This window comes from Marmota monax, unplaced genomic scaffold, assembly GCF_021218885.2.
Source record: "Marmota monax isolate L192 unplaced genomic scaffold, Marmota_monax_Labrador192_F-V1.1 WCK01_AAM20220418_F8-fsc00052, whole genome shotgun sequence".
NCBI classification, from domain to species: domain Eukaryota; kingdom Metazoa; phylum Chordata; class Mammalia; order Rodentia; family Sciuridae; genus Marmota; species Marmota monax.
The window spans coordinates 3,756,292-3,779,079 of record NW_026693473.1 but is presented as its reverse complement, the minus strand read 5'-3'; the positions used below and the strand labels follow the sequence as shown (position 1 = coordinate 3,779,079).

Below are 22,788 nucleotides of genomic sequence, written 5' to 3'. Positions count from 1 at the left end.
CCCACATATCTTCACCATATCATGGGTCACGTTGTACTGCAGGTGTTCATTTACCTAACTCATTTACCACCAGGCTAGGTGCTCCTGTGGACTGGACTCTTGGTCATCTTTCTATCGACTGTGTCTGGCACATATATATATTTAAACTAATTAGCAATCTAATGAGCATAAGAGTGACAAGGATTCCAGATGGAAAGTAAAGCTTTCACACACCTGGGGATTTAAGGGGGAAGGCAGGATTGAGGGGGAAGACAATGAATGGGAATTTGGAGTTTGCACTGACTCTCAGGTGTTTTTGATCAGCCATTCCCTCCCCTTATGCAGGAAGCTGTCTTGATCACAGTCACAGGGCAACTCATAAACATCACTAAGGTGGACGCTCCCAGTCACTGTGGTCAAAAGGCCTGATCAGAAAAACTTAGCAGAGGAAAAGTTTATTTGGGGCTTACAGTTTCACAGGTTCAGTTCATAGTTGGCTGACTCCACTGCTCTGGGACCAAGATAAGGCAGAACATTATGGGAGAAAGGTGTGGTGGAGGAAAGTGCTCAGTTCACGGTTGGCAAGAAGCAGAGAGAGAAAAGAGAGGAGCCAGGGACAAGCTGTTGTCCAGGGGCATACACCCAGTGACCAACTTGCTCCACCACCCTCAACCTCCCTATAGTTGGCACCCAGTAGTTCACTCAAATTATTAATCCATCTTGTGGATTAACGCAGCAATGAGATTATAACTCTAATAATCTAATCATTACACTTTCGAATATTCCTTCATTGTCTAATGCTTTTGGGGCATGAGCTTTTGGGGTGACATTAACGGTCCCAACCATAACTCTTCCCATCTGGGGGTCCAAAGACCAGCTCAGGTGGTGAAGAAGACAGCCAAAGAAAACAAGCAAGAAGAACCTGCCAACCCTGATTTATTTGTTCAGACCAGTAATGCGACCAGGTCAGCAGAAGAAACAACAGGTTGGCAGTAACTAAGAAATACTGCAATATGTGTATATATTTACACAATACTAAAATGTCCACCTTTCCTTGTTTCTTCTTTTAACTCTACCCAGGGAAGATCTGTGCCACAACTGAGCTGCTGCTTTATTGTCCCAAAGTAACTTAAGGTGAAACACAAGATTAGATATCACAGGGAAATAAAGATGAAGACAGAGACTGGAGAGCCATTAGTGGGTGTTTGCCAAAGACTGATAGATAGATGATTGATTGATTGATTGATTGATGAGATGTTGGCTAATCTTCCAGGAATGGATGATATCACTGGAGAACAAAAACATATAAGGATCATAAATTATAATTTTAGAAATAAAAGTAGTAAAGCGGACATGAAATTCCTTTTAGGAACTTTATGAGCAATGGCATAGAATTACAGAAAGAAAGATATGGATCAAAAGTTTAGAAGAAGGCCCAGAAAATGACAAGGATGATTAAACTTATTGAGAATAAACTTTTGGAGAGCCTGGAGCCAGTTAAAACATTCAAACTTAGATTTTCAGCAACAGAATGCTGAAATGCTCAGTGCTCGCTCATTGGGACCCGTCAGACACCATCCTCTGAGATGTCCAGCCTGAGAGTAGGTGCCACTCCTGGTCTGCTCTCTAAGGGAGACCAAGCAGAAATTCCTAACATGACTCTGATTCCTGGGGGGAAGAGCTTGAAGGGCTTCAGTTCACTAATGATAAAAAACCCAAAGCACTATGCTTATCTATAAAGAACCACACAGTCATTGCACAGGTTGAGGAAAATAAGAAACTCAAAAGAAGTTGGCTGGAAAAAGGAAGGTGTAGCATTGAGTTTCTGACCCAGGGGTTCTGCTGACCGAGAGGCTTCTGTACAGAGGTTCAAGGCCAGCAGACACAGGCAACCACTGAGTGGAGGGCTGCAGGTGCTCACCCAGAGGTCAGATGAGCCAGATGGAAGCAGCTACACAGATGTGGTCCACGTGGAGGGGACAGAAGAGGAAGTTAAGAATGAAACAATGGAGGATACGCAGGGAAGTGAATAAAGAGAGAGCTGATGAAACAGCCTGAGGGAAAGTCTTTCCTTCCACTCACCTCCTTTTCCTCTCCCTCTCTTTCCCTTCCTTTCTCTCTGACATCCCACATTCTCTTCAATTCTTTTCTTTTTTCATTTTTTCCTCTTTCTTTTCTTCCTCCCTCCTTCCCTCCCTGCTTCCTTTCTTCCTATCTTTCTTATTTATTTTTTGAGATGGGGTCTAAGTTGCCCACACTGGCCTCGAACTCCTGGGCTCAAGTGAGCCTCCTGCCTCAGCCTCCCTAGTAGCCTGAACTATAAGCACATGCCATGGCACCCAGCTCATTCTTTCCTCTTTAACCACCCCCAGGCTTTGCTCATTCCCTAAGTGACTGCCTTGGGGTGAGGAATCTGTCCACTCCTAGATTAACTGTCACTGCTGTCCCTCAGATTCGTTGTGTATCACCCACATTCACACTCAGCACCAGACCTAAGGGAAACTGGACGCTGTGGGATTCAGCATTAATAGCCAGCGGCTACACACCTGTCCCAATGGCTGGGAGGCAAATGGATGAGTAATTCCGTTTCTCACACTCTTGCAAAACACAGGAAACTGACTTCTTGATATCATTTCCACCAACAACATGAATGATATTCTTGCACCTCAGTAATCCACCTTCTGTAATTATATACTCGTTTTTGCCTTGTTGAGCTGGGAAACACGGATGAAGAAAAAAAAAGATACAAAATTAGATGTTGAAGCTACTCTTTGTTTAGTAAGCAAAAATAAGAAACCCTCTTTGATGAAATTGTGGCTTAATTTCTCTAACTGTGAGATTATATTTTTACTTCTCCTATTCTACCCATTTGAATTCTTTAGTAAACTGTATGATTTTTAAGACTAATGTGTTGTCTTCCCAATCCCAAGACATTCCTCAGCTCTTCAAAGCCTTCCCTATTCAGGCTTCTGCTCATAATTTGGGACCAGAAGATAGCATTTTGCCTTACCCATGAGAGCACATTCCGCCTCCACATTTTGTCCTGCACATTCTAGAATTGCTTTGGAGACACCTACACAAGAAAATCAAGATGGTAACAAATATGAATAAAATCATGACAGTGCATTTGGATCAGAAAGATCAGCTTATTATCTAAACACATTCCTCATTTTCAAAGAAATCCTATAACCTAGGTATTGCTCATAAGAGGAAGAAAAACTCATAAAATAACTGTTGCCAATTATAAGAACACTTGCCAAAATAATTTTTTAAAAAATTAATATCAATAAGCCAAAGTTATCAAAACCAGCTTGGCTATAGAAACCTTCCTTCATAGGATCTATCAGGTCAATAATTACACTAGTGAAAACCATACTAGTGAAGTACCTGCTTTGAGATTAAATGTATTTGATGTTGAATTTACAATCACATCTGCTGCCTCTTTGGTAATATCTCCAGAGGCCACCTGGAAGAGGATGGGGCCAATCTGCATTTCATGCACTCCTAAATCAGGGCTGGAGATAGTCCCATAGAAACCTACAAAGAAAAAAGGTAGAGTCAATAACCAAGTCAGCATGAACTGTTTCTCGAAAAAGATTAGAAAATATAGGACAAACATAGCTCTGGGTTTGACCAAGGTGAACTTAGCCTTCTAAGGATCTGTGTCTCTCACAATTATAATGAAAAACTTAGGACAGACACAAAAAGCCACCACTTGAGAACTCTAAAAAGTAAACAGCAGGCAGACTAGGCAAGGGGGTGAAAACATGTAGAAGCAATCTGTACAGGGGAGATTTTCACATTTGGTTTCATTTTTAAATGTTTCTTTTTTTCTCCCCTAGAGTAAAAAGAACTGTATAATGGGCAGCAAAATGCTCTCACACAATCCTTGTCTTTGCAGTCAAAGGATTGGGGAAAGGGTCTTTGTGGGCTGAAGGCTATGGGAGGGAATCCTCTGTTTTTACACATGTGTGTACTGACACACACACACAGTTTTAATCCGGGTACTTGTTCAAAGTGACCCCAGTTGCAGAACTGCACATTGGCACCGCAGAGAGCTACAACTCTGAGAGACATTCTATAAAGTGTGGCCAAAAGAATTAGAGAAAAGGGGTCCCCCGTGTTCTGAAAAAAAATGTCCGTACACACTCACATAGGTAAGGCACAATGTTTGTATGAAACATTTTTCTTTTCTCTCTCCACTTTGCCCAAGGGCAACCCTGGTGATGAAGAACTGTGAGGCAACGTAACAGGTAAACTGAACTCTGAGCGATCCCTGTCCCTGTGGCCAGAGGACCTCAAAAATGGGCTCCGCAAGCCAGAGAGTAGAAGGGAATCATAGAAAGGTGAACACTGGAGAAGAGGATCACCTGATCCTATACATGAACTGGAATAAGTCCTGAGCTCCCCCAGAGCTGCCAGTGTGGGGCAAGCCCAAGACAGCCCAGCTAAGTCTTTAACTTTGACTGACCTTAGAACCTTGCCCATTCAGAAGGTGAGACAGAACTCGCAGAATGAACTTGACTGACTGCCCATTAAACAAGAAAAACCACCACCACTCTTCAGATTTCAATAGGACCCAAGTCTCATAACATAATATTCCAAAGGTCCAGTTTACATTCCAAAATTGCTTGTCATACAAAGAACCAGAAAAGGGCTGGGCTTGTAGCTCAGTGGCAGAATGCTTGCTTAGCAGGTGTGAGGCACTGGGATTCGAGTGAGGCACTGGGTTCAATCCTCAGCACCACATAAAAATTAACAAATAAAATAAAGGCATTCTGTCCATCTACAACTATAAAAAAAAAAAGAACCAGAAAAAATGACCAACTTTTGAAGATAAAAACAATAAATGTCAATTCCAAAGTGATCCAGATGTTGCAATTATTAGCATCTGCTGTAACTATGATCCATGAGATCAGAGTAAACATATTTGAATGAATGGAAATAATTTGGATGAATGAAAGGACAGGACCTCTTTGCAGAAAAATAGAAACCATACAAAATAGGACCAAATGGACATTTTTGAACTCCAAAATACACTATCTGAAATAAAATTTCACTGAATGTATTCAATAGCAGAGTTGATGGAGAAAAGATTCAGTGAATTTGAAGGCAGATCACTATAAATTATCCAATCTGTAGAGAAGAGAGAAAAAAGCACAGGGTGGGGGGAGGGGACTGGCAGGGAGAAGAACAACTACTCAGAGACCTGAGAGACATGATTGAAAAGTTTTGCGGTCACATGGTTGGACTATCAATAGGCAACAGAAAAGTGCAGAAAAAAATATTTGAAGAAATAATGCCCCCCCAAATTCCCAAATTTGATAAAATACATTTTTTTTAGTCTCAAGAAGCCTAAGTGAAGCTGGACGTAGTGGTGCACACCTGCAATGTTAGAGGCCACTTTAGGCACCACATTGAAACCCCATTTCAAAAAAAAGAAAAAAAAAAAAAAAGAACCTCAATGAACTTCAAAAAGGATAAACTGAAAAACAGCAGCAGCAGCAAATTTGACAGAGGAGAAGCATTTGGTTGACATGGTCTTTCAATGCGTCTATTTTAGAAAATACATGCTATATTATGCTCTGAAAGTAGTAGTGTTGTCACTACTTAAATACCCACTATATGAATTACAGAATGTGGCCCTCTTTTCTCTTTTACCCCAGATCAGATAAACATGGCCAGTATCTTGCACATTTAGGTGTACTGAAAATAATTATGTTATTTATCACTCAATTTTTTTTTCCAGAAAAATCATCACTATCATCTTCTACCAGTCACTTGGATAGTTACTTAGAAACCAGAAAGCATTTGTCAATTTAAAAGCTTTACTGAACCTTTTGTATCTTCAGCCTTGGGGATTTTGTCATTAAGATTTCCATTTTTCCTTCTGGCAAATTCATCTGAAAATGCCTGGAAATACAAACACAGTTTTGACCATTACCATCCAGTTGATGAATGAGTTTGATTTATCAGGGTTTTTCATCTTGCAAGTGTATATACAGATTTAGAAAAAAAAATGTTGAACAATATTATTTATTTCTTTATGGATTTTTAAAGTTATGAAAATAATACATATAATTCCCTTTCTACAAATGTGTGCTATGAAAATTAACAAAGATATGAACACAGATAAAAATACAAGGATATTCATCAGAGTGCTATTCATAATAGAGAAAAAATAAGTTAAAATCCAATGGGAGGCTAGGCTCAGTAACACATGCCTGTAATCCCAGTGACTCAGAAGGCTGAGGCAGGAGGATGTGAGTTCAAAGCCAGCCTCAGCTAGTGAATGTATTCTAGTGTTGATGAATATGTGAATTTCATTTCTTTGCAAAATCATCACTTTCTTCCTCCTTGTTAAATAAACAACAGAGACTTTTATTGGGGGGTGGGGATAGAATCCTGGCTGAAGTCTGACACAGTAATGGGAGAGAGATGGGAAGAGACTGCTTAGTGAGGTCTCAGAATCACCAGCCTCCGGGAGTCAGGCAGGTAAAGTACCCCAGTAGAAGTGGACTGATTTGAGTTTGGAGAATTAGAAGACACCTGCCACTCAGTCCCAGCAAATTGTTCCAAGCAGCAATTTCATTCTAGCTTATCAAGTCTTTTCAATTTTTAGGTCACATCATTTTTTGAACATCTGGAGGATCACAAATTCAAAGCCAGCCTCACCAACTTAGTGAGGCCCTAAGCAACGTAGTGAGACCCTGTCTCAAAATAAAAAATAAAAAGGGCCAGGGATGCAGCTCACTAGTTAAGTACCATGGAATTCAATCAAAAAAAAAAAAAAGAGAGAGAGAGAGACAAAATGGAACAATAATGTATGTAGAATCAATAGCATTTCAAATGACATTGATGGTGTCTGTATGGACTAAAGCTTGTTACAGAACATTTGAGAGTACTCTGAGTGTTTAGGGGAAAAAATGTAGGCTGGGATTGCTAGAAAATAGTGAGATATGATGGTTCAGGTCTGTGTCATGAAACTCTCCCATCTCTCCACTCAGTCATTCTTTCAATAATGCTCAACACTTCATGTTCTAATTTAGTTTGCTCTGTGTGTATAGATCCTAGTGCCCAGAGGAAGTATGATTTATAGACAGCAAAGTATGTGCTACATACCTTGTTCCATGACCCACATCACCTCACATGATATAAGTCACAAGGAAATTATTAAAAACTCTTGTACTGAGCAAAAGTATCTGTAATTATATAGGCCAAGCAAGTGGACCACCTATTTTTCTCAGGTGACGTACCTGCCTGATTAAAATGGAGGTTAAGATTTGTTTGCTTGCTTCCAAAGAACTTATAGATAGTGTCCAGATTAAAAAAAAAAGTAAAATACGACCTAAAAATTCAGATCCTCCTGTTATCCTTGTACATCTCTTCGCTTCCTGGCTTCAATCTGCTTGTTAAATTCTTGCAAAATCGTGTAACTTCTCAAACATTTATTGTCATCTGCGCTACGAGATTATAAAGACTCAGAGGGCAGGGATGAGGGCTTAAATGTCTCTGGTTCTCCCATCATACCCAGGCCAGGGTCTCACAGCTGATATTTAGTAAATGTGACCTGATTGTCAGACTATAACTGAAGATGGTGCTGGCATTTCTCTCCTGCTCACATGGGGCGGTGCTTACTTTTTCTCACCAACCCTTCACATTACAGTCCATTGCATATCCAGGAAGCACTTGTGTCCCATTCTGACATTTAACCATGTTAAAACTATGTAAAAATGTAAAAACTATATTTTTATAATATTATTAAAATTTTTATGTCCATGAAAGGAATCCTATAGGTTTCTTAAGGAGTCTTAAGGAGTATGTCAACTGTACTACAATATGTGAGCCTTATTTGGATTCTGATTCAAAGCTGTGAAGACCAAATAAAACATTTATGAGATAGTTGGAAAATTGAACACTGTCTTTATAACTGATCAAGTAAAGGAATTATTGTCAATTGATTTTAGGTATGAAATAGTATTGTAGTTATGTTATTTTTTTAAAAAGAATCCTCATTTAAAATAAATTGATGAATGTTTAGGGGAAAATTATGTTTTGGGATTTCCTTCAAATATTTGAAGAAGGGAAATAATATGAGAGAAGGGGAAATAAGTGTAGATAGAGATCAAACATATTGGCCACGGGTTGATAATGGATGTTCCTAAGGGAGTTCCTTGGACGTTTTTTTGTTTTTTTTTTTTAATCTACTTTTGCATGTGTTTCTAATTTTCCTGAATATGTAGTTAAACTTTTTTCTATGTCTGTAATTTTTCTTGACACTTGTCAATGTACAACTAGTCAACATGACTCTCTTACTTTCCCTCTTGGGGGACACATTAAAGAAACATCCTATTAGGTCAAGAAGACATTTGAGAACATGATGCTCCACACAGAGATTGCCAAAATAATCAGGAATAAGCCAAGACTGTACCTGAATATTTTCATGATCACTTGGGTGCAGCATAAAATAAACTTTTTGTAGTTTTTTCAGTTGATTTTTGCTACTAAATTTGAGCACTTCTGAAGTGATCAGTTCAGCAAATACGGTTTTAGGAAATCCCAAATTTCCTGTTCCTATTGCTGGAAATGCAATTGATTTTAAGGACAATTTCTCAGTGATCTTCAAACACTCTCTGATGATGTCTTCCATGATCTGAAAAGCACAAAGCACATCTTTATATATCTCGAGTTAGACCAAAAGGACGAGAATTTAGCACCTATGGCTGTGATCTCTATCTACTCCATTTTGCTTTCAACTGAGGTTAAGAGAAATCAGAAGAGGAAAGATAAAATACAGAAGAGGAAAAGGAAATGAGAATTAAGAGCTCTTCTACAACAATTCAAACTCAATTCACCATGAAGGAAAGAAGAAAAGCAACAACTTGTCTTATCCTTCACTGTCTTCCATCTCATGCCCTCACCTCACATAAAGTAGTATAATCTTCAGTCACCTTTTCCTGACCCCCACTAATTACTGAGCATAATAATCAATTTGTATTACTAACTAGTTCCCAGAACAAGTCAGCTATGGCTGAAAGAAATGGCCATAATGAAAAAACCTTCTACCAGAAAGTCACAATATTACAGAAAAGAAACAGACAGGGTCTACCTTAGAGCACACTGAAAGAAGAGTCCAAGGGGCTACCCTGGTCATAGGAAAAAAAATATTCAGACTAATAGAAATGAGTTGATTGAATGGATAGTAAAAGGGAAAGGGGACACTCTCAAGGGAAAGAGTGGGTCCTCTCAGAGGAGAGGGACAATGTGCCTCTCCTAGAGCCGTGTCATAGAAATTTTTTTTTAATTTCTTACATACATGACAATAATGGAGTGCATTACATTCATAATTATCCATTCACAGCATGATTTTTCATAACTCTTATATAAGTATGTTCATGCCAAATTATGCCATTATACATGAGCTCTCTTATTTTTTTTTCATACAATTCTTAATACACCTTTATACCACAATTTGTCATATCTCTGTATACAAGGTATGTTGACACCAAATTCACATCTTCATACATGTATTTTGTATAATGATGACCCTCTCCTTCCACCATCCTAGCTATTCCCCTTCTCCCCCCCTTTCCCTCCCACCCCTATTCCCTATCTAGAGGTAATTTTCCTCCCATGCTCTCCCTCCCTACCCCACTTGCATTTGCAGGGAAATGGATGGCATTAGAGAAGATTATGCTATGCCAAGTTAGCCAATCCCAAAAAAATAAATGCCGAATGTGTCATAGAACATTTTAAAGCAGACCCTACCTTTCGTGAAGATGTGCTGTCACCTTTCCAGTGCGGAGCCACCACGTGAAGCACATGGTGGCAGTGCAGATTGCAACCACTGGTTTGGAGAACTGTGCCCACATTGACACTTATTCCTTGTCCAACTGCATTCAATTCCTCCTGGAGTTTCGGCCCAGCTTTTTCTAAGAGGGCCTGTGAAAGGGGCCCTGCATTGAGCCCAAGATTCGAGGGAACGGAGTTGACAATAACGTCGGTCTTAAAGACAAAACCAAAGATTCGTTTCAAATTCTTACAAAAGACATTCATCCATGGTAAGTATGTTCGAACCCTGGGCTCAGTACAAGGGGGACAACTAAGATGGCTGAGGTTTTGAAATACCAACACAACACAGTGTTTTAAGATAGTTATTTAAGTAACACTCGAGGACAAAAGAGAGCTGTCAAAAAATAATATATAAATGCATAGTTCACTGAAGGGTATTCAGTGATGATGAACATGCCATGGGTGACATGGGACCTAGGAAATGGGAATAGTCACTCTGGGCAGAGAGCAACAGGGAATAGCATGAACTCACTCACAGTGGACTGTGAGCTGTGAGCAGATTCATTTGACCTGATGGAGGTCTTCTGCAGCAAAACGGGATAAACCAGACGACATCTATTACACTGAGTTAGACAAAGAAGGCCCACCTCCATCCAAGCACCTGGACCCTCTGACAGACAGTGAGAGCCGTGGAAGCTTTTCCACCTGAGCGTTGGTGCAAGCCGATTGATTAATCAGACTACTTTAGAGAGGCCAAGAAAAGAGAGAAGGAAGGTGTCCTTCCCTGTGGGTCACGGAGAAGTAATGCAGCAGTTACTGGGGCAGCAGAAGCCACACATCTCTGGGAGAGAAAGAATGTCTTCATACTCAGTGTGACGGTGGCAAGAAACAGAGCTCATTCCCATTCCTGATCCATGGTCAAAAGAACATTGTGCTTTTTTCGTTTTTGTTTTTTTTTTTAATGGCAACAAAATTACTTTTGATTTTTGAAATAAGAAACAGTCAAGAACTTGAATAAATTCCAATCCTATTTCTACCAACCACTAACTGTGAGACTAAATGGATTACTTAACTCCTCTAAACCTTGATCCCTCGTCTGTGAAGGGAATGATCTAATTCTAGAAGCTACTTTATGGCACTGAATGAGAAAAATGCATGTCAAGTACTTAGCAAAATGCCTGGCACAAAGTAACATGCAATTGACATCTGTGATTCTTATAATTATTACTTAAGCTTATAATAAGCAGAAATATAATATCTTACAGTACACTATTGTAAACTAAAGCAAAAATGTTTTAAAGTAATAATTTTAACAGAGAAAACCTGGTTAACAGAAAAGAAGACATATTTGCAAATCAAACATCTGATAAGGGACCTGTATCCAAAATATATAAAGAATACTTAAAATTCAATAATAAAAAAGCAACCCAATTTAAAAGTGGGCAAAAGATCTAAACATTTCTTCAAAGAGATATACAAATGACCAAAAAGCATATAAGAAAAAGTTGAAAATCATTAGTCATTAAGGAAATGTAAATCTAAACCACAGTAAGATACTATTTTATATTCACCGATGGCTACAATAAAAATGATATAGCATGGGTTAGCAAAGATGTGGAGAAACTGGAATTCTCAACCCTGCTGATAGGAATATAAAATGGTACAACCACTTTGGGAAATAATCTAGTAGTTCCTCAAAGTCAAACATGGAATTACTATGTGACCCAGTCATTCCACTCCTAGGTATGAACACAAAAGGAAAAAAATTATCCATACAAAAATTTGTAAATAAGTGTCCATAAGAACATGACACATAAAATAGTAGAAAGAATCCAAATGTTCACCCAGAGATGAATGGATAAACCAAATACATATCCATACAATGGAATATTATTCAGCCACAAAAGGAATGAAGTACTAATGCATGCTACTACAGGGAAAAACCCTTGAAAACATTCTGCTCAGTGAAAGAAGTCAGTCACTGAAAACCACAGATTATGTTTCCATTTATATGAAATTTTCAGAGTCATCGAATCTCTAGAAACAGAATGTAAATTAGTAGTTGCCTACAGCTAGAGAGTGGACTGAATGAATTGATGGAATGGGAAGGGCTCCCTAGGGACACAAGGTTTCTTTTTGGAGTGATAAGAATGTTCCAAAATTAGATTCTGGTTATAATTGCATACCTCTGTGAATATAATAAAGACTATTGACTTGTACACTTTGAATGGGTATGGTACATGAATTATCTCAATAAAGCTATTTAAACAAAAAAGAGGATGACGGTTACAGCTCAGCAGTAAAGCGCATGCCTAGCATGTGTGAGGCACTGGGCTCGATCTTCAGCCCACATAAAAATAGAAAAATAAAACAAAGGTATTGTGTCCATCTACAACTTAAAAATTTTTTTAAAGTTAAAAAAGAGGGGGGCTGGGGTTGTGGCTCAGTAGAGCACTCGCCTAGCATGCACGAGGCACTGGGTTTGATCCTCAGCCCCACATAAATGTAAAATAAGGATACTGTGTCCATCTAAAACTTAAGAATAAAAGTTTTTTAAAAAGTTAAAAAAGAGGGTGACTGATCATGACTATTAAATAATTTTCAACTTTTCTCAAGATAAGCTATAGGAATATGCTAAAACAGTAAATATATTCAGGATAAAGCAGTTTTAGTGTGTCATTTTTTAAATACCTTTATTCTACCTATTTATTTTTATGTGGTGCTGAGGACCGAACCCAGGGCCTTAAACATGTTAGGCAAGTGCTCTAGCACTGAGCTATAGCCCTAGCCCTAGTATCTCACCTTTTATTATATTATATTGGAGCCTGTTTGAATGGAAGCTTAGAGATATTTTTCTCTTGTAAAAAAAAAATCCAAAGCAAAACATTTGGTGGATTTATTAAATCTAGTTCATTTAATCTCATGTAAAGTATATCTAACGATGTGTTATTTAAAGATAATGAGAACAAGTGACACCCAGTGGTGATAATTTAGGAGTTTGGTCTTGGTCTTTGAACAAAACATTCAGGCTTGGTTAAAATTTTCACTGTATTGTGATGCCTATTTTCGGTATATTCTTTTTAGATATTTTCTAGGTATTTTTTTTAGGTATATTCTTTTAGTTTTTTTTTTAGGTATTTTCATGTGTGTGTGTGTGTGTGCGTGTGTGTGTATAAATTTGCCTTTTAAAAAAATTTTTAAGTATATTTTTATATACATTTTATATTTTTTTAAATTTATTTTTATGTGGTGCTGAGGATTGAACCCAGGGCCTCACACATGTGAGATGAGCCCTCTACCACTGAGCCACAACTCCAACCCCATAAATTTGCCTTTTAAAAAGTGGAGACACAGGGCTGGGACTGGGCTCAGCAGTAGTGCACTTGCCTGGCATGTGTGAGGCACTAGGTTTGATTCTCAACACCATATACAAATAAAAAAATAAAGATCTATCAACAACTAAGAAAAAATATTTTTTAAAAAGTGGAGACACAAAAAACCTCAGAGCTGTCTGGTGGACATGAATCCCTCTGTCAGCCTTGGCTGCTTCCCTAGACCCCTCTGAAACCTGCAGAAAAAGGTTGGGGCTAATATTCACTGGAAGATACACCCATAGCCATGCTGGCCATTACAACACAAAGAAATGAAACTATTGCTTAGTAAAAAAGGTACTGCCCTGCCCCCAGTGCTTCCACCACCTCCTCCATTCCTTGTCAGGAATTCCTTCCCCAGGACTCCCCTCACCCTCCCATCACCCTCCAATTAAAGAAATACAGCCTGGCACAGTAGGAGGCATCTAGATCCTGCTTCAGATGGCTGCTGTTCTGATTAGTTAGTGCCTGTGTTGCAAAGATTATTAAATAGCTTGAAAATATATATATATTAGACCCCTATCCCCTCCACCCCCACAAACCCTCAACCTTCAAGAATTGTTCCTGCATGATACCTGGACCTTGTTCAGGCCCACTTACCCCCTCCTTTCTTACACAGGATCAACAAACTGATATTGGGTGCCCATGTCTGCTGATGTCAGACTCTTGCCCCAAGTTCACCTTTGCTAGGCTCCATTAACAAAATTTCTGTCCTCTGCATCCCCCATGCTCTAACTGTTGTGGATCTGCTATCAGTACATTTGACAAGAAACTAATCTTAGCTTTACCAAACTATGAAAAGTGTAAAAGCAATGTAAATGAATCAAAAGTCATCTAAATGTATGATACCACTGATACAAAATAGAAAGACCTGACTCTCCCTCAAAGGGTGCTTTCCTGTTTTTTCTGTGTTTCTGTTTTTTACATTTTAGATTATTGTTTTGCTGACAGCCACCACTGTGGAGCACATTCAAGTGGTCACCTTTTCTGTGTAGTCAGGCCAGACTGCCATCAAAGACAAACCATGGCCACGCTGGATACTTTGCCTTTGACTGCCATAGCTTCCAATGCCTGTGTCCATCCCAGATGACTCCTCCCCTCTGCAGCTACTTCAGATGTCTCTATTCTGGTCCATGAGGAGCTCCTCTCCTCCCCACGACTAAACAGAAAGTGTGCAATTAGCCAGCAGGACCCTGGGTGCATATGGGAGCCCACTGTCTCTGCCTACATAAGCAGTCCTCCCCTCAACCTTGTCAGATCAGTTTCTGAACCGCTTCCCCTTAGGCTGCAACATAAGTCTTAATAAGGCTTCTTTTGGATGGCTTTATCTTGCCTATCTGTGATTTATATCCCAAGTACAACAGGCTGAGTTGGTTATACCAAGATCTGGTTGAACATAAAAGGTTGCCAGGAAAAGTGGCCAGAAGCCAGAGCTGGTAATACTGAAGGCATTAAGAGTCTAGGAGCCAAGCAAGCTCCAGAATGCTGCTCTGGCTGCTAGGAGAGCTGTTAACACTGAGAGCTAAGAATTTGTGGCATACAAAGTTCAGTGCTGCTAACACCAAGGGAGCTTCACTTTGCCTATTCATGAATTCTAACTGAAGTGAGCCAAAGAACACCCAGATGATTGGTAACATTACTTTGGATTTTCACATTTACTGGAAACCTAGTGATCTGATCTCAATATACTAATTTAAGCTCTCAAAAATAACTGGCCAATCTCTTTCCCTAAGTGATTTGGTAAGTAGCCTAATTATCTAAAGGAAACCTGATTCAAGGCAGAGATGGAGGGTGTAAGATTCTCTGTCTTGATTCTCCCCCTCAACCCTGGACTTTCTTTGGTCCTCAATGAGAAGGCCATACAATGAGAGCACCTTGGTGGTATGCCGTAAATTGGGACACTCACCTTAGCTTTCTGCACACCTTCTCTCATCAACCAGATCTTTAGGCCCTCCGGGGATATCAGACATAGCTTGTTCTCTGATATTTTAACAGGCTGGACTGCTGCTGGTGCACTGAGCAAGGAAGCTGTATCTGGCAGGGAAGCTGTGCCAAGTGGGGGGTCTTTAAATACAGTTTTCATGGCTTCAGCAAAGGCCTCAGTGGTCTTCTCAGATACGTCCATAAGGTAAATCTCTTTCAAGGTGCGCCCATCTGGCTTATATCGGAAGTTTTCTTTGATGGCTCGAACAATGGTCTCCACACACCGTTGTAAGGGAAAGCCAAAGATTCCAGAACTAATAGCTGGGAAGGCTATGGACTGGTACTTGTATTCCTCAGCTAAAAGGAGACTGTTTTCTACAGCTTTCCTTAGCAGGTGCACACACCACGGAGCGTCATCTTGCTTCCACCGGGGCCCCACTGCATGGATTACATGGCGGCAAGGGAGCTTTCCTGCTGTTGAGATTGCAACATTGCCAGGTAGGAGTCTGCCTTCTGTCTTCACTATGTGGTCACAAGCAGTCTGCAGCTCAGGGCCTGCGGCTTGTAAGAGAGCAGCAGCAAGGCCTCCGGAATGCTTGAGGTCCTCGTTTGCTGCATTCACCACCACATCAACAGGAAACTGAGCCAAGTCACCCTGTAGCACAATCAGTGTAACTCCAGGGACAACATCCCTCTGACACAAGCACTTCTGCCCATCAGGGATGCGTACCACCTTCTGTTCTTCTTCTTCTTGGAGTTCAATGAAACAACCAAACATCCGTCTGACCTCTCCTTTGTAATACCACGATTTCTCCTGGAAGAACTGCCTGGCCCCTGGCTTATCAATACAGACGTTTTTAATGCAGACCAAATCCCGGACTTGCTTGACAATGTCGATGCCCTCCAGTACGTCCTTCTTGGAGCCAATTAATAAAATGCCTTTTTGTTTGTTCTCATGTTTGAAAACTACCTGCACATTTACCTTCCTTACCTTTGACCAAAATAATTGCTTTTCTGCCTTTAAATAGGCTCTAACCAAGGATGGCTCTACTTTAACTAATCTCTGTATTTTCATATGTTTTTCTAGGAAATCAAAAAGCAAGCTATGGATTTCATTTACTTCTTTCACACAGCCTACAATGATGACCTCAGCTGGAGTTCCTGAAGTTAACTCATTGACTACCGTAATACTTGCAGAGGAGATATGTTTCTTTTGTAAACTTTGAGCTATCCCTTTCCACTTTTTGCCATTAAGAACTTCTTTGTCCTCAACCTGAATGTGCTTATAATTTAAGGTATGGAGCATTTGTTTTTCAGCTTCTACCAGGACTTCCAAAGTAAAACTGGTTAAGAGAACAGTCGTACCCTCTAACTTGAAAACTGCAAGAATATTCTGTACTATAAAAAGAGATTTAGAAAATTCTTCACAATCTACCTGCTGCAAAAACTGAAAGATCTCAGGAGAGACCTGAATGTTTTTCTGGGTCATGCTGAACACCTTTTCCTGGATTTCACACTTGACTTTATACACATCTGCACAAGGCCCCTTCAAGAATAGGTTCTGAGTGGCTGTATCATAACAGATCTCCATCTCTCCACACTCCATGCGTAGACGCTGCAGGACACCACTGTGTTCCAAAAGAAAATTCCTTTCTGGAGAAATGGCCATTTTTTCCTTTAGACTTTGCTCTTCCTTTCTAATTTTCTCAGTGGTACTTTCTATTAATTCCTTGATTTTCAGGCCAATGCTTTGGACATCTTCTGATTTTCCTGCCAAGGTTGCAGTCTCCTTAAGTGTATCAAATTCAATAAAAATCTTATCTTCTTCTAAGTCATTTTTTATGATGTCCCACACTACTGGATCCACTTTAAATGAAGTAACTTCATATTTAGACCTGATACCGGAGAGGGCTGTGGAAGCATCTTCCTGCCAGGCCTTGATTCTGGGTCTTCTTTGATTGACTAAAGTGGCTGCAGGTCTGATAGTAACTTTACTGTTGACGTGGGACCACGTTAGCTCACAGTGACAACGTCTCATTTCATTATTTATATCTTCAATTAAGTGATTCTTTTTCTGAAAGAACTTCCATAAGGGAAGATCCAGTGACTCTTGGAATGGTGCTGGAAGTTTAATCAGAGGCTTCTCCTTTCCATACAATGCTGTGCCCAAAGAGGTATAGTAGGGAAAGACAAACAGCGGCATCTTATTGAAGTTATGTTTCTTGGCCATGATGGTGTCTAACACTTTAAAAGTAAAAATAAATAAATAAGAAAACAAATAAAAATAAGGTAATCCAAATGTGATATATTTCAAATGAAGACAAAACAAAACTTTTCTTTCTTTCTTTTTGCAGTGCTGGGGATTGAACCCCGAGCCTCGTGAATGCTAGGCAAGTACTCTACCACTGAGCTACATCCCAGCCCCTCTAAGTGAAGTTATCTTTACCTACACTTGTTGAAATTAATTTGAGAATTTATGTGGATGGCTAAAACACAGATCTCTTTTTTTAAATACAGTATTTTAAAAGTTCTAAGAATGATAGTCTTTTGTTTCTTTTTTAGTCTATATGGACTAAAGACTCATGAGAGAATTTCCTTTCATCTTTCAAAAATTTGACAGAGTTCCTCTCTGAGGTACTGGCTTCCTTTAGCTTCATATCTCAGGTGAACTGATGATTGATTCAATTTCCAAAAAAATATAAATGAATAAGTAAAATGCTTCAGAGTTTAAGTAACTGCTAAGATCTACTAAAATGGCCTGGGAAATACCAGATGTGGTAGTTAATAGATATTACCTTCTCTGTCACAAAATTCAATCAGAGCTGCACTCTCTTCAGGAAAACATTCAACATGGGCAACGCTTCCCCCTCCATTACGAGGATTTTCAAAGAAAAGTTGTAACTGGTAGTCATCAATACCAGGCGGTAAGTTTTCAACCCTGATTGTTTTTGTTGCTTCCAGAAGTCTTGGAGAGAGCCGAAGTTGTTGAATTGTATGGTGCCTGGTACAATCACCAACAAATGTCATGGCATCTACAATAGGAAAAAAAAAATGTCAGAAGATTATTATGTTACATCTATCATATAGAAGAAGTTGGCTATTAGTTGAGATAAGGGGGAGAGCTAAGTCCTCCATTTGTAGACAAGATTTTAATAGCTACTGAAAATTTACATGCCTGCAACTCCCATCTCTGAACAATGATGCATTCATGAATGTCTTACCTGGTTTACTGCTATTAAAATGTGTCCCTGCCTCCAGTCACTGCCATAGCCAACCTGATTGAGGCTTTCTCTATAATACCATCTCCTTGATTTACTCCTTTCTCAAGCCCTTCAATGGCTCCCCATTACCTGCAGGTATGAGTTCACTCTCTTTAGCTCAGCTAACAATGCCCTTAGCTATTTAACTCCCAACTAATTTCCAAGCATCACCTTTGGTTATTCTCTGCCATTCATTTTATTTTACATTCTTCTCTCCAAAATAGTCATTCTTTTTAACATTTTCCTTCTCTTTTGCCTTTGTATATATAATATCCTGTGTTTTTGGTTTTGCATTTTATAATGCTGGAGATTGAACCCAGGGTCCTATGCATGCTAGGCAAGTACTCTACCACTGAGTTATACCCCCAGTCCTTTTATCCAATTTTTCCCCCTTTAAATCTTGATTGTATTCATCCTTCAAGACTCAGCCTAATTATCTCTTTCAAATTAGTAAGTATTCATAGTGGGCCCAAGATATGCCTAGCACCATTCTAGGATCTAAGGCTACAGAGATGACAAGTCCTTGCCAGTTCATCATCCAGGAGTTAGGTGGTCTTCAAAGCAAATAAATTGCCTGCAGTGGGATGAAATGAGGGAAGACTAATTCTGGGAATAAAACTTGATTTCCAGAGTAAGTGGTCTCTGTTCTGGTTTTGAAGGATGAAGAGGGAGGTCGACCAGATAGACATGTCAGGCAGAGGGAACAGCAGTAGCACAGAATAGCTTAGTGTATTTTGGACATGAGAGGTACTGTTGGAGTACAGGCTTTACGGGAGGAAGACCAAGCCATCTTGCTGGATTCCCTTTCCTCCCATTTCTCACAGCTCGTTGCCCACAGCTGAGAGATGGCTTTTCCTCTTGCACCTTCATGATTCATTTACATACTGGCTTCCTTCTTGCTCCCATACTGTGAGTTTCTCTTTGTGCCCACAGCACCTAGACCAGTATCCAGCACACAATAGGTGCTACAGTTTGGACCTGGAATGTCCCCCAATAGCTTGGTGCTATTGAGAAGTAGTGGAAACTTTAAGAGGTGGGACTTTGGGCTGGAGCTGTGGCTCAATGGTACAGCACTTGCCTAGCATGTGTGAGGCCCTGGGTTCGATTCTCAGCACTGCATATAAATAAAGAAAGTCCATCAACATTAAAAAAAAATATTTTAAAAAAGAGAGATGGAACTTAGTGGAAGTCTTCTGGTCACTGAGGGGAAGGAGGAAGATAGTGGGACCCTGTCCCTTCCTCTTTCTCTATTGGCCAGGAGGTGAAAAGTTTGCCATGTGCTATCACACTATGTGCTGCCTCACTCCTCTAGGCCCAAAAGCAACAGAGCCAACCAACCACAGGTTGAAACCTCCAAATATCTGAGCCCAAATCAACCTTTTCTCTCTCTCTCTCTCTCTCTCTCTCTCTCTAGCCACTTCCTCACCCCTATTTTGTATTTAATTTAGAAACAGGGTCTCCCTGAGTTGCTTAGTGCCTCGCTATTGCTGAGGCTGGCTTTGAACTCATGATCCTCCTGTCTCAGCCTCTCAAGCTTTTCTGTTTATAAGCTGATGATCTCAGGTATTTGATACAGTAAAAGATGTGGTAGTTAATAGATATTACCTTCTCTGTCACAAAATTCAATCAGAGCTGCACTCTGAAAGGTAACATGGAAGGTATTCAAATTCTTTGATCAACGAACAAAAGCAAACCCAATTAGATTTTCCCTTGTAAAAAAATAATAATAAACTTGAAATAAATAACTCCTCTAGCTGGATATGGTCACACACTCAGATAATCCCAGTACTCAGGAGGCTGCAATAGGATGATCTCAAATTCCAGACCAGCCTGAACAACTTAGCAAGACTCTGTCTCAGAATAAAAATAAATGGGATGGGGATGTAGCTCAGTGGTAGAGCACTTGCCTAACATGCACAAGGTTCCAGGTTTAATCCCTAGTACTGCAAAGAAAAAGAAAAGAAAGAATAGCCTTTTTATTGAACCTTTACCAGATCTCAGGTACTACGTTAAATGCCTTTCAAACATTTTCTAATTTAGTCTTTAAAGAAATTTAGATAGGTGTTATTATCCCACTTTATAAACAAGTAAATTGAAGCATAAGGAAGATAGGATTTGGTTAGCCCTGTATAACTAGTTAAATGGCAGAGCTAGAATTTTGACTCCATGACCTATGCTCTTTTTTAATATTTTATTTATTTTTATACTGTACTAAGGACTGAACCCAGTGCTTCATATATGCTAGACAAGCACTCTGCCACTGAGCCATAACTCCACCCCATGACCTGTGCTCTTAATTAATCATTCCATCATTATGTTCATGGGTTAATAAGGGCTTAGGACAGGAAAATTTCCTTGTTTTAGGTAGAGATATTTCTTCCTCCCGACCACGACTTTAAGGAGCTATCATTTTCCGTAGCACATGTACTTATTTATTCCTGCATATGTGACCATGAAAGGACTAAGGAAAAACATGGCATCATGGTTTGGATATGAAACGTCCTTCAAAAGCTCCTGGGTTAATGCAGGAATGTTCAGAGGTGAAATGATTGGATTGTGAGAACCAGAACTTAATCAGTACATCCTAGTTTGAATAGACTAACTGGATGGTACCTGTAGGCAGGTGGGGTGTAGCTAGAAGAGGTGGGTCACTGGGGATGTGCCATGGAAGGGTTCATCTTCCCTGTGGCCCTTCTCCCCTCTCTCTCCACCCCACCAATCTCTCTCTTTACCTCCTGGCTACCATAACAGGGCAGTGTTGTTCTCTACACCCTTCCACCATGATGTCCTTCCACACCTTGGGCCCAGAGCAATGGAGTAGACCTATTATGGACTAAACCTCTGAAACCATGATGCAAAATAAACTTCTTCTCCTCTAAGTTGTTCTTGTTGAGCATTTTGGTCCTTGTAACAAAAATTTGACTAACACATATGGTAAAACTGATAATGGAAGAGACTGTAGAGGTAGGCTGCCTGGGTTTAAATCCAGTTCTTCCATTTATAGCACCTTTGTAACTTTGTCTACCCTGTATACTGGGGGATAATAAGAGTAATCTCACAAAGTTGTTGAAAGGAAAAAAATCAATTAATACATGTAAAGAGTTTAGCATATTACCTAACTTACAGTAAGTACTATGTGAGTGTTTATTTCCTTCTAGCAAATTCAGTTTGGTAAGAGATTAAAAACAAACTTCTTTTAATGAGATAACACACGTAAAAATGCTTAGTATCCTTAGACTAGACTTCTATTTCTCTCTCTCTCTCTCTCTCTTCCCCCCTTCCCTGCCCCCCACACACACATACACTCAGGAACCCAGACAAACATACAAGAATATTTAGTTTCAAAACCAATTTGCTTGTCTTAAAAAAAAAAAAAAAAGCACCAGTATTTGGAATCCTCTTTTACCAGCTACTAGGAAGAGTCAAAATTTCAGAGAGATTCCATTAACTGGGTGTCCCAAATCCCCAAATGTGGTACAAAAAAGGCTGATATATCTTGAGCTTACCTATGTGTCTTTTAAAGGTAACCACAGCGACATCAAAATCGCGTATTATTTCCACCTGAAAATCATCACTGGTCAAGTCACTTATGTTCTCCACTAATAAGATTAACATCATGTCAGTCACATTTGCTGGGAGATTTTCAAATGCCACCAAAGAGGAAATGTTTTCACATTCTTTGGGGATAACTTCTATTTCTTCTGATGCACTATTGAGAGACAACTTTGTATCCAGTTCTTCTGACACATCTGATTTTAGGGAGACAAAAAGAAGTAAAACATATTATATTACCTACCATGGTCTTAGCAAAGTAAATTATCATAAGATAAATCCTCCCTGCCCCCATCTCTTTAGCTAGCTCAACTAAAAACAGGTCCTGGATAGTTTTTTACTTTATTTAATTAAAAATAAAATGTAGGGGCTGGGGTTGTGGCTCAGTGGTAGAGTGCTCACCTAGCACGAGCAAGGCACTGGGTTCGATCCTCAGCACCACATAAAAATAAATAAATAAAATAAAGGTATTGTGTCCAACTACAGGTAAAAAATATATATTAAAAAATAAATAAATAAATAAAATGTAGCATTTAACCATCCATTACTACTATCCAATAATAGCTCAGTAGTTTAAGTTCAATTTTATTTCACCTTTTTCTGCCTCATATTTATGAGGAACCTACCTCATCCTTCAGGTCACAGCACCTGATATATATATTTCTATCATAGCACTTTGTTATAGTTATTGAACTAAGCTTCCCCAAAGCAAACACATGTTTATTCACCCTAGTATTGCTGTCACACTGTATACTGAGGCCCAGTAAATGCTTGCTGAACCGGAGATCTACTTGGCTCACTAGAAGAAAATAAGAATACCTGACGATGCACATAAATTCATGCTAAATTAAAAAAAATAGCTTAAAATTGGGGCTGGGGAGGTGGCTCAAGTGGTAACACGCTCGCCTGGC

At 39.5% G+C, this 22,788-nt stretch overlaps 1 protein-coding gene across 1 annotated transcript in view; it reads right to left on the bottom strand.

The window, feature by feature from the left end:
- Parp14 (poly(ADP-ribose) polymerase family member 14) overlaps positions 1-22,788 on the bottom strand; it is a 49,882-nt gene that overhangs the window by 14,270 nt on the left and 12,824 nt on the right. The window contains exons 4-12 of the mRNA XM_046457924.2: positions 21,832-22,074; positions 17,861-18,097; positions 15,049-17,309; positions 9,748-9,984; positions 8,411-8,632; positions 5,817-5,892; positions 3,367-3,516; positions 2,990-3,052; positions 2,526-2,693 (exon numbers count right to left, since the gene is read on the bottom strand). Coding sequence (XP_046313880.1) covers positions 2,526-2,693; positions 2,990-3,052; positions 3,367-3,516; positions 5,817-5,892; positions 8,411-8,632; positions 9,748-9,984; positions 15,049-17,309; positions 17,861-18,097; positions 21,832-22,074 — 3,657 coding nt within the window. The remainder of the gene's footprint in view (positions 1-2,525; positions 2,694-2,989; positions 3,053-3,366; positions 3,517-5,816; positions 5,893-8,410; positions 8,633-9,747; positions 9,985-15,048; positions 17,310-17,860; positions 18,098-21,831; positions 22,075-22,788) is intronic.